The sequence below is a fragment of the Excalfactoria chinensis genome, chromosome Z (genome assembly GCF_039878825.1).
Source record: "Excalfactoria chinensis isolate bCotChi1 chromosome Z, bCotChi1.hap2, whole genome shotgun sequence".
Classification (NCBI taxonomy): domain Eukaryota; kingdom Metazoa; phylum Chordata; class Aves; order Galliformes; family Phasianidae; genus Excalfactoria; species Excalfactoria chinensis.
Genome location: NC_092857.1, coordinates 35608219 through 35623786, shown reverse-complemented (window position 1 = coordinate 35623786; position 15568 = coordinate 35608219). Strand labels below are relative to the sequence as shown.

The 15568-nt window shown below is 34.2% G+C and overlaps 1 protein-coding gene across 4 annotated transcripts in view; it reads right to left on the bottom strand.

Moving 5' to 3' along the window:
• Positions 1 to 15568, bottom strand: part of VPS13A (vacuolar protein sorting 13 homolog A) — a 93336-nt gene that overhangs the window by 56017 nt on the left and 21751 nt on the right. For all 4 annotated transcript variants that reach the window (XM_072358938.1, XM_072358939.1, XM_072358937.1 and 1 more), the window contains exons 18-29: positions 14956 to 15157; positions 14755 to 14869; positions 11511 to 11647; positions 10795 to 10927; positions 9898 to 10015; positions 7586 to 7724; positions 4743 to 4821; positions 3469 to 3641; positions 2130 to 2286; positions 1804 to 1883; positions 1525 to 1584; positions 1281 to 1437 (exon numbers count right to left, since the gene is read on the bottom strand). In XM_072358938.1, coding sequence (XP_072215039.1) covers positions 1281 to 1437; positions 1525 to 1584; positions 1804 to 1883; positions 2130 to 2286; positions 3469 to 3641; positions 4743 to 4821; positions 7586 to 7724; positions 9898 to 10015; positions 10795 to 10927; positions 11511 to 11647; positions 14755 to 14869; positions 14956 to 15157 — 1550 coding nt within the window. The remainder of the gene's footprint in view (positions 1 to 1280; positions 1438 to 1524; positions 1585 to 1803; positions 1884 to 2129; positions 2287 to 3468; positions 3642 to 4742; positions 4822 to 7585; positions 7725 to 9897; positions 10016 to 10794; positions 10928 to 11510; positions 11648 to 14754; positions 14870 to 14955; positions 15158 to 15568) is intronic.

Sequence of the window (15568 nt, the reverse complement as noted above, 5' to 3'; positions counted from 1 at the left end):
ATCCAAGCATGTCTTGGCACAACTGAAATTAAAAACCATCATGAATTAAATCAATCTTAAAAAAACAACAACAACAAAAAAAACTGTTAAATGGAAGTTGTTGGTTTTTTGTGTTTTTGTTGTTGTTGTTGTTTGTTTTACACATTAGACAATTTTTCCACCTTTTATGTCTGTTTTGTTGTTCAATAGGGTCCTACAAAACACCTTTAAGGAATTAGCTGAGAAACTAAACATCTCAAGTTGGTGAAACAATCGCTAAACCATCAGCTGACAGATACTGTATGACTTTATTACTGCTTTTCCTCACATTCCACTCCGACTGAACTCTCATCTCTCCTAAGGCAAGTATTTTCTTTCTTCTTTGCCTGCATCCCTCAAAAAAATAACGATTACAAAGCTTATTTTCCTTTTGTTATGTTAATTTCTTGTTTTGCCAGAGATCATAATTACCTCTCCTTTTGTAATGCTTAAACAATTAACAAAACTAATTTCATTTAACAGCATATGGGAAATAATTATGTAAACTCCATAATGTTGCAGACCCGAAAGATTGCCTTTTCTTTTTCTAATATGGGTACCATCTCAATCTTATCAACTGATATAAGTGAATTATGTTAAAAGCAACTCATAGCAAAAATTTTAAATCTCCAAGTAAGCTTAAAGACTTTTATGATGGGAAAAATATGGCATGAAAAGTCATGATGTTAAATTACTGGTGAAGCACAAAGTTGTCTAAAATATACTCAATACACTTATGAGCAAAAGTTTGGATATTCATGAGATAATTTTCTAACTCATCAAGGTCTTTATTTCCTTACTTTTTGTAAGAATCTTTTATATATGAGCATTGCAATGCAAAAATACTTTTCTTACTCTATGTCAGAAAATCATTGGAAATCTAATAATCATTAGCTATTCAGTACAGATTCTTTCAACTAAGTGAACTTGAAGACATTCAAGAAATATGCTTAGTACTTTGCCTTTCTCAGAAAATGTAAACAACTAAAGCATCTATCTTCACTCATTAATTTTTTTCCTCCCCTATACTATTCCAACCACGAAATAGCAGTACACTCTTGCTATTCTGTAATACAGTATTACAGTAATAATACAATATTAGAAAAAGCTGAGGATATGTAAGTATACCTTAAAACAAAATTTGTCATGTCAAAAGTTACTGACAAGCTTAAAAAAAATAGAAAATATATCTGTTTTCTTCCTTGATTAAATGAGGGAAGAGAAAGGATCAAAGTGATCCAAGGAAGAATAAAGAAACATACTTAATTTTTTAAGAACATCCTTTTTATCCTCTGTTTTTTCATGGACTGGCTCTTCAGCAACTTTAGTTTCTTGTTTGGGTAGAAGACTGTTCAGATAGTTCACAGCATTCAAGAGAGTCTCGGTATGCAAATGAACATCAAGAGATGAAAAGTTTACCTGAAAGAATAAATAGTGTTTATCCAAAGTACTCCTATCCCCAAATAGTAGTAATAGAAGTAATACATCTTAAAAACGATATCATACCTTTATTTTCTGAAGAACATTCTGATAGGAAGTCTTCAATTCTGGTCCATTAATATCAGCCTACTCCACCAAACATACAGATAAACAGATGAAATAAGCAGGAGAGGTTTTCAAATTTCAATTTACAGCTTATAATACATAATGTAATCTGTTTAGGGACTAGAATGCATACAACGTTCAACATATAAGAAATGAGTAAGTAAAGAAAAAATATTTCTCAGAAATACTTTAGTTTGTGATTTACTTATAATTCAAAAGAGAAGTCTGCTGTTTTCCCACCTTTATGTACTCCAGTGTGAGAAGATCATCTTCTACATTATCCAAAGTAGTTACTAAGTAAACCGGTTTGTCATTATCATCTTAAAAAAAGAGAAAAACATGCATTACTTTTTCCTAAGGAAAAGAGATTTGGAAAGTTATCTAGAAATAATCACTCAAATTTACCAAACTATTAATGTAATTATTCTTTTCATTATTTTCCCCTTTAATTTAATTTAGCAAGTGAATCATCCTTCCAAAACTACTTCCTCCAGGATTTCTAAAGACACATTCACGGAGTTAATTATTTATGAATCATTTTTTATTATCAGTACATAAACACTTACCCATATACTCTGGACACAACAGGCAAATTTCATGCAGAAAAGCACTTGCAGTCAAGTCAAATGTTCTTAATTTAAGTTCAGTTCCTAGCCCTACAACTTTAAGCTGAAGCACTGGAGTCTCAGTTTTGTCAGTAAGGCGGCATAACTTTATTAAGACCTATAAAAAAAAATGCAGACAAAAAGTCAGGGAATTATCCACTTATTATCATATATTCACATTCATTTTACTGATTAAAGCATACTGATCATTAAACTTCACACAGTAAGTGATCTAGAAAATACAGAGTTCAACAAGAACTGCTAGAATACAGTTTGCTGCCATTTTTAGAAAATCCTCAAATGTGCATACATGTAATGAAAGTCCTCTTTTCTATATAACATTCTCTACAAATAAGAAAAGTTGGAACCAAACCTGACAAAATTAAACAATAAAGCCAACAAATGGAGGGATAGGTAATTGTTAATAGATTCTCGTTGGAATCACTTCCTTAGAAATTATGAAATGCTAGAAATGTTTCTAGTAGAGAAGAATATGAAATGCAGCATATTAGACTAGCTCTTTAACAAAATCTTATTGTCAAGCAAAAGATACTAATCTTCTCTTTTATATATATATATATGTATATATATATACATATATGTATTTATAAATGTAGTGCATAAGACAACGTGCTAGTTATGTTGAAATCTTTCTATAAACATTACAGTAAAATAGAATTTGTAAAATAAACTGATTTTTATTGTATAACAGCAATAATACTGCCATAGCCAAGATGGCCTAAAGAAGCAATGTTTGTGGTAAGACCACATCTCTTTATTAGACCAACTGACATAGCCTGTTGTCTTGCATATCAAGTGTCTTGCATTTAGGTAAAATACTCTTTTTCCAAGGCTGAAACTGTGAGAATACATAAAACAAAACACATCATAGTGAATTCATTATGTTTGAGTATCACTTCAACAAAAACTGAGAAAAATTAGCGGGTAAAAATATGGTGCTTGTATGAGATAAAACTTTAATGAGGCTTTCCCAGTGACCACAGCAGCTTCTGGAGAAAGAAGATGCCAAAAGATGTCAAAGTACGTCCAAAAAACTGCATAGAAAATAATACTGCTTCCCCCCCCACCTTCCACTGATGGTTAGGAAAAGGAAATTTAATGATAAAATGAATTGGAAATTAAAGCAGTTAAGTCAAGACAGTGCAGACAAAGACAAAGAAAAGAAAACTCTGAGTGCTCCAGAATAAAAATCAATACTCCTTCAAACAGGAATTCGTGACCGTGGCAACAGGGGAAGACCTACAGTTCAGATGAGCTTTGGAGAAAATTATAACTTTACCTCAGCTACTTCAAACCTCAGCTGGAGTTCTGTCATATTTTTCAAAGATTCTTGTTTATTTAGTTTTTTTCGTCTTGTGCTGCTAGCTCTCTTGAGGGAACCAGACGGGGCTTCAAAAAATGGCACATCTTCCACAGGACTGCTTAGAGCATCATAAAATTCTTCTTCTGATTCTAAAGATTAATTGACAACAACGTTACATAAGCATTTTAAATAACCACTATGACCCAGGATTTTTATGTTTGCATTTATAAATATTTAGATGTTTAAGTATGGGAAGACCACCTGCCTGTCACTTAGCAACTAGCTAAGTCTGTTTCTATAATTGCCTCAGTTTCTGACTCCAAAGCTTTTTACAACATGTACAGCTCCCACTATGTAATCATCATAAATCATCAACAGGTTCTCATCAACTAACTCCTTTGCCTGCATTCTCTCAATACTAGATATGTAAAAGAGCAGTGTCTTCTGTATGCACTAAAAGTTTAAAATGCCTTCTTCTGAAATGAGTACTGGTTTCATGAAGTTTCAGAGAAATAAGAACTACTAATCTTCTAATCCATTTGATGCTACTAGGGAAGCATAACAATGACAAATTATAGTGATGGACTCCTTTCACCTAGAAATCATAATCAGTGAAATTAAAGATACCCATGGAACAAGTATCTTTCTTCTCACAAAAATGAACAGAGGACATGGGGAGATATCTTTTACACTTTAAAAATCCCCTGGAGTCTGGGAGAAGGCAGAAAAATATGAGTCATTTTAAATGATCACACAGGTGCATGCATAGTATAATATAAAACCAAACCTGATTCACTCAAACTCAGTATTATTTTATCAAACTAACTATTGTAGTATTTACTTGCATCACATTCTAATATTAAGAAGCAAGGCACTTTACTTTTGGGCATTAAAAAGGGGGTAACTTATACAAGAAACACATAAACACGTTTCATATCTGTACACACACCGTACAGAAACTGAATATAAAGTAATTACATCACAGCAGAAACAATTTACTTAGTTGATAATTTTACTAGTGTTTATGAACTACAAAGACCACTCCAAAAGTAATGCCTCCTATTCTACTTTATTAGACCATGATGTAGAGGTTGAACTTTCCTGCCAATATGCTGCTATATTTTTTGCCGTGCAACAGATGGCAGCAGAAGGGCAGCCTGACAAAATGACATCTGACAGGAAGTGCATATGAACTTATAAACTTAATTTGAACTGTTCATTAAATCAGACTTTATAACAGACTGTATTACCTGACTCTGCAAATGAATGAAGATCCAAAACAGGAAGCTGTGATAAATGTGGTGCGGAGAGCACAGGTGATATTGCAGCCTGAAGTGGGAGACACCATAATATTTTTTACTTGAATTCCTCATTTCTGCTATACATGCACATACACTACTTTGTAGAAACCTTACAACTTTAAGAAATTAGTCTTGCTATACAACATATTCTTACAATGTAGTGGAACATGTTCCTAATAATTAAAAGGACAAGAAAGATTAAGGACTAAATAAGGTAGAATCTGTTGGTTTTACATATTCAAATAGCTGCAGAAAGAATATATCTGAAAACAAAGAGAAGAGATTCAAACATCAAGTCCCACAGATCCTACGTCTAGCTGCTTTTCATAAAAATCACACAACAGTAGTGGTAGTAAAAAGAAAAAAAGTAGAGAAAACAGGATACCAGACAGAACTTGTTTCCAAGTTTCTTCATGTGTCTGGAGAAAAAAACTCTATCTGTATGAAATTGTTAGATATAGTTGACTACAACCTACAGAATTAACTGAATATATGCAAAATTTCACTGCTTTGCCACTACATGGACAAAAGAAAACAAGAACCTTCCCTCTATTTCTGGGGAAAAAAAAATGTTAGAAGAGGTAATGAAACAGTTTGTTCAAGATTTCAGATAAAGCCCCAGAAAGCAGAATCACAGGTTTGAGTTCATAAAAAACACTCCTCTGCATGTTCCACATGCTAAGCATATATGGACCTTGCACTGCCTACTAACATAAGGAAGACATGTTCATTGTCTGTATACCCTTGATTAAATTGGGCTCTGGATAGCACAGATAGCAGTAGTACTGATACATAAGACTAGTCATATTTATTTAGTATCTCTCAGTTTCTTACAGAAACTAAGTGCTGTGACAAATAAATTCTTATCTTTGAATGAGCATTGTTTCCAATGTATTAGCAAGACTCAATTTTTCATCATACTCTTCACATTTTAACAGTCTTTCCAGCCTTTCCTCACAGTCTTCATCTAACTATTTGACTTTACTCAGTGTATTGTGAGTGATACGTGCATTGAGTCTTGCAACTGTGTCTCATCTGTAAGACTTTGATTTTGTAAAGAGAGAATAGCTTGTAAGCCTTAAACTCCACAGTATTGAAATAATAGAAGAATAATAGAATAGAACAGCAAAGCAGAAAAACTTCAAAAGCGCAACAACCTAGAAATATCTGTTCGGAAGTGTTATCTGTTTTCACATTGCAATAATAATTCCTCCACTAAAATGTATGAGGAGAATAAAGCATGAAGTTACTTAAAGGTTTTTCATACGATATGGTAACGAAATTCCCTAATTGAGTTCAAGTTAATGCAGTGTTATGGAATGCAGGACAGTCATTACATATGTGTGCATTTTATTTTTGTTTAACTACAATCATATACCTTGAAACTTTTTTTTTTTTTTTTTTCAGTGTTTCGTTGCAGAAAACAGCAGAGATTAGCATAGCTTTTGACTAGGGATACCAATAGCACATGAAGAGTAAAACAGCAGGTCAGAACTAGCTAGAATATTCATGTTACCATTTAAAAGATTGCAGGAACTACAAACCTCATGCTGCACTCATTTTCAATAGGTATGTATGGCTAGTCACATGTGTGTACAGCTATTGAATATTATGCTAATACAAGCCAGAGAAACAACACCAGCAGTCACAGCAGTGGCCATCAGGAATAAAAGTAGAATAATTTGTATAACAAATAAAGATGGAAAGATAATTTTGAAATAACTTCCAACCTTGAAGTAAACAATTATTCCTTTAGAATCAAGTACAAGAAAGATTAAATAGCAGTATTTAAAAATCACGCAATCATAGATAGCCCAGTTTTGTTTTTGATGTTGAGATTTGTGTGTTTTATGATAGAACTGCCTTAAAAATACATGTATAAAACAATTACAAAATTGCAAAACTATGACACCAGATCATGCAGATTAGAGTGATGATAAAAATTAGCAATTTTGAGTTCATTTTCTAATATTATTAAGAACAGGTGGTATCAAAAGTTAAAAATATACTCCTGGCAGCCCTTTGACTCAAACAAACAAACAAAAAGAATAAAAAGAAAAGAAAAAACAAACAAACAAAAAAAAAAACCATAGAACACTGATTCCTAACATTTTCTCTAAAGGAGGTGGGTGGGGAATTAGGTCCAGAATTCACATATCTAGGCCTTACAAAAAACAAGATAGAACTGACCCTAACTCCAGAATGTTACCTGAATAAAGAAAAGCTGTGAGGAGCTGTGAAGTCAGCTAAACTGAAGCAGTGAGAGATGAGAGTTTCATTAAGCAAGCACTGTTCAGTCAGCATTACCTACTATTAGGTTTTATTTTAACTTTTGTTTTAAAATTAAACTGCTGCTCAGTTCATATAATATGTAAACTTCTTAGAACTACAAAGTTTTAGCTATTTCTCTAAACAATGCAGCTTAACCCAAATTTGTAATACTACAACACATCTGTAAATTTGAAGGTAAAATTGAACTAACATTAGTAGCACATGCATTGAAGATCAATCAAAATTACAAAGTAACTACTAGAGTAGTAGAAGAGCTGATTTGTTGTACGTTTTTTTTAAAACAAATAAGCAACTGGACAGCTATCCAGTAACTATGGCCTAAAGATCATAATAAACACAAACTAGAGAATAAGAAAAATTTCTATGACTTCATAGAATTGGTTATGACTTTCAAGAGGTGCAAGATAAATACTTGATCTCCGCTTCATTCTGCTCATTTGATAACTGTAGGGATTTATTTTTCCAATGAATTCTATGCAATTATTTTTTAAAAGCCTTACCTCTGTTATTTTTGGAGGAGAGCTGGTAGCAGGAGAGCTCTCTGCTTTAGGAATGCTATCAACTAGCTCCAAGATACTTTTCAGCTTTTGGTCAGATATTTGGACAGAAAGTAAAGGAAGCTGTCCAGACAGCTTGAACCTGTTAGAGAATTAATCATTGATAAATAAAAAGCATTTCATTGAAATTTCACATTCATTTTCTTCTGAAATACACTGCATGACTTCCCTAGGCAGCCGATTCCAATGCGTTACCACTCCTAATATCTAATCGGTACCTCTCATGGAATGACTAGAGGTCATTACCTCTCACCCTGCCACTAGTGTTTGGTGGTTAGTAGTAGAGGTTGAACCTTCCTGCCAATATCCTGAGACATTTTTGTTGCCATGTGACAGATGGCAGCAGAGGGCAGCCTGACAAACCGGCATCTGGTATGGAAGTGCATATGAAACAAAGGTGTGCATTTGAATTCCTCCATGTGGAAAAAACAGAACCTGCTGACATTCAGCAACACTTGCTGAACATTAATGGAGACCAAAGAGTAGATATGAGCACAGAGAAAGTTGGATGGCATAGGCAACGTTTTCCAAGCAATGATGCTGTCATAGAAACTGTGAAACAGTGAGTCACTTCCACTGATGCAGATATTTATGAGAGCAGTATGCACACACTTGTTCATAGATGGTGAAAATATAGTCAGGTTGAAGAAATAGTTATGTAGCTGAGAATTTGCTCTATCTTATGGTGCTCTCTGTATCTGTTGTAGTTTTCATGGAAAGAAACAGGAAGTGTTATTTTTAGAGCAGCCAACATAGTACTAATATGTTTGAATAGTGAGAGTTAAAATCAACAGCATAACAGATTGTGAAATATTTAGCTAAATGAAAAAGTTTATCATGCAACCATAATAAGATATGCTTGTACAGAAGGTAATCTGAGTTCATTGTTATTGCTTTTAATGAAGCTTTTATAGAACTTCAGGAAAAAGGCAGCATCAACAAAGCACTTAAATAAGAGAAAATTTCCACACTTGGGTAAAAAGCTGCTTGCAGAAACAAAATTTTCAAATTTCTTGACACAGGAAGAAACCACACACTGTCATGTAAATGATCACATGAGAATAAGAGTACAGAAATAATATTCCGTGGGGAAAAATTTCTCAGAATCATCTTTAGCAGAGATAAGCAGCAGAAAGAAATATCTGCTAGTTATGACAGTTAGATAGGTGGTAATACAACATGATTCTCACTAAGAGCAGATACTATTATAGCTCAATAACAAACCTACATTAAAACAACAGTTTGTTACACGACCATAGAAATGACAACTGAAGCTTGCTTCTGTCCTTTTTATTTCCCTTACTGCACCTTCACCATCAACCAGAGAAAAGGCAGGGTGGGAAAGAATAAGTTATTTTATCATTTCAAGTATCAAATTTCAGAAACTAGCCTCTCAGCTTTCCAGGAGATGGCACCATAGTACCATAATAATCAATGCCCTGTGTTCACAATACACAGCACTTCCAAGGTACATTATTTCTAATCTTTTTCTAAGTAAGCAAATCCTAAATTCTTCAGATTCCTTTTATTTCCTTGTTTGCCTCTTCACATTGCTAAAAAAAAAAAAAAAAAAATTACAACTGCCTATGACTATTTCTATGACATTTAGTGCCTAACTAAAAATGAATTTCAAACAGAAATAAGAAAGAAGTGAGCACAAGCTAGTTTGAAGTAGCAGAAGGTAGTGATTCTTATTAACAACTAAAAAATAACAAATTATCTCAAAATTCACTACTGTGTTGGTATACTGAGTATAACTTCAGGTACTAAGTTTATTTTTTTTCTTTTGCTGAACAATCCTAAATACACAGTCAATACATTAAAAAAAGTTTTCTTGAAAAGTGATCTCCAGCAGATAAACAAACTTAACAAATAATCTAAGTAAAGGAATATGACAGCACTTTACTTTTCAAACCATTTTGTGATGTTTATAAGGGAGGCATTGAAAGTTAAGATTTTTTGCCCCTAAGTATTTCCAGTGAGGATTGAAAAGTGGCTATCAGAAAGACAGACTGAATTAGAACAGGTATTAGTATATTTAATAAAATATCTATTGTATAACTACATAACATTCAACCTCATCTATATCTGGCAACTTCGTAGATCTATTCTCTACTTTTCTCAATAAAGGTATCTTACTACTTAGATTCACATGTAAAACAGAATGACACTTACACTTTTAAACTTGTTTTCCTTTTATTCCCTCCTTAAAAAATTAAATTACTGTAAAATTTGAAAATAGAAAAAAGACTTACTTGGGCATTCTTGCATCAGTGACAACCATAGCCCTACCAAATTCCACTTTTACATCCAAAGGCTGCAAGATATGTTGAGATGAGTACTTCAGCTTACGAGCCTCTTGCCAGTTCTCATCTAGAAGAGCAGAGAAATTCTGTGATTAAAACATTTCTTCTCACTACAAGTTTTACAGAATTAAAGGATTTAATATTAATATACATTGTTAAACATTCATGTTACATAGTTTCTTGCAGAGATGTAAATCTCTTCAACATAAGTATATTACAAATCCTGAGGACTTCAGACACACAAGAGTACTTAATACTTTTCACTATTCACATCAAAACACCTACCCAAACAATGGTGCAGACTTCTAAGGGCCTAATTCTTAACATAGATTGTACTCAAAGCTCAGGCTTTAGATCCTCTCTGGATCCAGAGGGCTAAGAATTAAATGCCTTAGATTTCTCTGGTTCTGACTCATTCTACATTGTTAGTTCCCAAACTACTAATAGAAGTCTTACTCAGTAAAGGACTCTGATCCCTTCTTTACCCTCACACAATGATCAAACCTACAACTACTCATGTTGTCCTCTTTTAATTTAGAGGGAAGCAAGGAAAAGGCACAGAAGAAAAACTCCGCAAATGAATTAATTACACTGTTAGAAGAAGAGCAAAAGTACATATTTATTATGCACCAAAACAAATAAGACACCTTGGAGTATTTTATTTAAAAATAGGAGGGTTAGTATAAGTTAATTAATTTAATGAAAGTCAGATTGAAATCAGGACATGAGTTTAAAAGTTTAAAGTTTAAAAGAAGCACATCCCAAAGATTTTTCATTGTTTTAGTTAAAAATACAAAAAGGCACATCAACTACAATAAAGGAAGATTCACCTTTATGAATACTTACCATGTTTGCTGTAGAGCAGCTGTATACTGGTGAGCTGGATATCAAAACTTTCATAAGCTCTTGACATTATATCTTCAATAGTGCTTTGCCCCACCTTAAGTCCTGATATATCAGAACGACTTTTGCTTTTCATCTTAAAAACAGCCACAGAAAGAAGAAATCATTATCACAATATTCAAAGCACTAGTTCTAGAAACACTTGATCCTACCACAATAAAAAATTAAATTTAAATTCTTATTATATGAGCACAATGTCTTAAAAATATCCCGGGGGGAGGGAAGCATTAACATCATTCCCTCATCAAAGAAAGAAAGAAAATTAACCTCTAAGAAGTTCCATACTGTGTCTTGTATGGAAGGAATTTAATTTCCTTTAATAAGTACATTGTACCTCAGAGCATTAGGTGTCAAATACTTTATAATCAGTAAAACGAGGATGGAAAGGACTCCTGGAGATGATATAATCCAACCCTTCAGTTCAAGTAGGGTCTCCAAAAGCAGGTAGCCCAGAAGCTTTTTAGCAATTGTTGATGATTGAAAGAATCTATTCCACAGACTTCTAATTTGTCTCTACTAGAAAGCAGTTTTAAATTAATATCAAATACATAACTGAAAGAGGAACATTTACTCAGCACAATAAAATACAAATTCAATAAACTGAAGTCACAGAAAAATCAAACATCTTTGGTAAATTACTTCATTAGCTAAATACATACCTTAAGACTACCAAGATCCAACAGAAGTAGATTAGAAGTACAGTCATAGAATCCCTTTTGTGGAACAATGATGTATGAAGCCATGAGGTTAATTTTGAGATCAAGAACTTTCTGTGTCTCAATAACATACAACAAACCTAAAAAATAATACAGTTAGTGAATACAAACAGATTAATCGATCCCAAAGCCATGGAACTAGAAGTTATAAAAGAAATTCAAGCCTAACTTCAACTGAGCTGGGAAAACTACACAACTCTCTTTTTTTTCCAGTTAGATCACTGGCACCTGGAGCTGTGATTATTGAACTAGAGTAAATCTATGATCTGCAAGCCAAGCGTGCATGCATATTGTTCCTACCCGTACTATCTATACAAACAGTTATTCATCCCTTTCAGCAAACAACTTCTTTCTGCATGAAGAAACTTTTTAATTCCCCTGTATCTGCTATACTGCTACAGCCATCTAATTGGTAAGTTTGATTACAGATATTGAAGCTCTTTAAAATACTTCATGGCCAACAATTATAAGCAGCTTTCAAAGATGCACCAAGTGTCTGACATGCTGATGGTAAAAAACGCTAATACACAAGTGGAAACAGCAACATGATATATGCAATTCTGATGAAACTTTCATACTTAGCATAGATGAAATGAGCTGGAAAGCATACTGCAACTCCACAGTTGCTGAGATAAACCACTGTACTCTGTAGATTCAGAAATTAAATTGTTCCAGAAGGTCTTAATAAGAGTATCAAAACTGGCCAATCTTCTAGCATTATTACCACAAAAATACTGAAGTTTACACTGATTCTGCTGACAAGAATATCCACAACCTGAAGAACAGCAAACAAAAGCTCTTGCAAAAATTCTGTTCAAAAGCGATACAGCTATCAAAACACCTGTGATAAAATTCTGTTTTCTCATCTTTAGAGGAATCGATGATCTACCTGTGAGATGTGCAGAGTCTCTTACAGAGCAGTATTCTGCAGATTAATCTTCTTACCACTGCAGTTTTCTGAATCTCAATCAAGATTTTACAACTTACGTGCAGTAAGCTTTTAGAAATTTTCATTAAGATTTTCATTTTTGAGTGGAACATGCTTTTGGACTTCCATAAGCAATGGAACACCCTTGTGAAGAGTCTCTGATGGGGATACATCTCTGAAGTTAGGACATGCTTATTATAACAGAAGCATAGCAGAATCAGAAAGCTAAGTGGTAATAATTAGCGAAGCATATTGCATCTAAGCAAATTTCTCCCAAAATAATCTCAGAAATGGCCTACAACATCAGTATTTTCAGTACTACTGCAGAAGTTTCTCTTAAGAAAGACAAGCATGATGATCCACCCAACCATAAGTTGGCTAATTAATAACTGCTCTCACACAATATTCAGTCAAAAAAGAAATAATGAATAGAGATAGAATTGATACTCAATGTCACTCCTGACACTATATTTATAAAAATGACTCCTGTTATATACACTGTGCTTACTTGAGTTTTTTACAATTTCTTTATCATAGAATCATAGAATCACAAGGTTGGAAAGGACCTACAAGATCATCTACTCCAACCGTCCTCGCACTACCATTGCTACCACAAGTCTCCCCTGAGCCTCCTCTTCTCCAAACTAAACAGTCCCTCAGCCGCTCCTCATGACTTGTGCTCCCAACCCCTCACCAGTTTCATTGCCCTTCTCTGGACATGTTCCTGGGCCTCCATGTCTTTCTCGTAGTGAGAAGCCCAAAACTGAACACAATACTCGAGATGCGGCCTCACCAGTGCTGAGTACAGGGGGATGATTACCTCTATGCTCCTGCTGGCCACACTATTTCTAATGCAGGACAGGATGCTGTTGGCCTTCTTGGCCACCTGGGCTCACTGTTGGCTCATGTTCAGCCAAGCATCAACCAACATCCCCAGGTTCCTTTCCTCTTCACAGTCATTCAGCCACTCAGCTCCAAGCCTATAGTGCTGCATGGGGTTATTGTGGCCAAAGTGCAGGACCCAGCATATGGCCTTGTTGAACCTCATCCCATTAACCTCAGCCCAATGATCCAGTTTATCTGGATTCCTCCAAAGGGCCTCCCTACCCTCAGGCAGATTGACACCACCTCCCAACTTGGTGTCATCTGCGAACTTACTGAGGGAACACTCAATCCCCTCATCTAGGTCATCATTAAAGATATTAAACAAGATGGCCCCCAGTACCAACCCCTGGGGGGCACCACTTGTAACAGGTCACCAGCTGGACTCAGTTATGTTAACCACTACCCGCTGGGCACAGCCCTCTAGACAGTTCCTTACCCAAGGAAGGGTATACTTGTCAAGGCCACAGGAAGCCTGTTTCCCTACTTTATTGTTACTCATTACTCGTATTTTAAAATGATACAATTTAAATATGAATACATTACATATTTAAGAGATGCAAAATTCATCCATTTTTTCCCTTAAAATGAATTGTCCTTTAAAAATTCATCCATTTTTTCCTTTAAAATGATTTTTTATGTAAAAACATCCCTATGCATCCTCTCTCAACCACAAAAAGAGACAAACATTGAGCTGTACATGCCTCTGATCTAAAGAGCTTAAGATGCCTCTATTCAAACAAGTTTATTACACATATCTCATTCAGAAGCATATTTCAATATGGGGATAAGAACAGTGAATAAGACCTTCAGAAATCAGAAGTGAAGATGAAACTGAAATTATGGGAAAGCTTTTAATGCTGAGTACTTAAAAGACAGATTAATTTACTTATTTGTCTTGATTTGAATCAGTCCTGATCAAAATCAACATTCATCTTGGAATGAAGAAAATGTGTGGAAAAGCAAAACCTCTGAGAACTTCTGCTTTTCTCTAGAGGACGAGTACTGCAACATCGGCTTTTTAAGAGTATGACACAATTAAGGGTCTTCATACACTCAGATGGAGAAAACAGAAAAGGTGGAAGTTACAATATTTTTTCAAACTCTGCATGGTTTTCTGTGATAGAAATATTAAATATGACCTCAGGGTGTGGGAAATTTTTTACAGTGAAAGTTGTAGAAGATACAGACATAAAATTGTTTAATTCCTAGAGCAAATTCTTTGCAATGATATCAAAGATTTCCACCTATTCAGGTATATTGTTGGAAATCCATGATGTGGGTCAAAGCATCTACATATGGAAAGATATACACATTTACAGCTAAAGAATCTAACATTTGTCAGTATCGAATCAGACTGTTCTGTGCAGTACTTGCCTGTTGATGTTTTTTCACGAAACTCTTCCAGCTTCATCAGAGTTGCAGATGTCAATTGCTCTAAATGTACATCTTTTGGGGGCCTGAAGAAATCCACTAAGCTGTTTATTGTTTTCTGTTAAAATAACACAACAACAATACATTAATTGTCTATTAGGAAAGATTTCTCAAGATACATAGCTTATTTAAGTAATTACTTACTGCATCGTATATTATTTCCAGTGGCTGTGATTCTATTCTAAGCCTCTGATCTGCCCCCTCATCCAAAGGATTAGTTTCAAACATTATGCTTAACAGTGAGGTACTATTGTCTGAATAGACTGTTCGAGAAGACAGAAGACAGGGCGTACAGTTTTCCTGGGACATGCCTGTAACTTCAAGTGAAGTTATTTTGGTTTCAAATCTGGGAAAAAAAAAAAAAAAAAGAAAAGAAAAAAAAGTAGGTCCAATTAGATAAGAGTTGAATGAATGAGCCAAAAGGAAAAAAACAAGAACAAACAAACAAACAAAAACAACCAATAAACCAGCTTATTTTAACGTCAGATATAAATAGTTTAGTCCAAGGATAAAACCTATCTGATATCTGTTTCTCATTTCACTATCTTTTGTATCTATTAAGTAAGTAAATAAGAAATGAGATCCAAAAATACATCCCATATATGTTTCATGAAGAGTGTGTCGGGGCAGGGAGGAGAGATGCAAATGGAAATTCAAGTAGAATTAAAATTAGATGGCACACATTTACACTTAAGAAACAGATATAGATGAAGGATGGGAGGGTTTCAGTGTAGAGAAATTAAAGACAGACAAAATT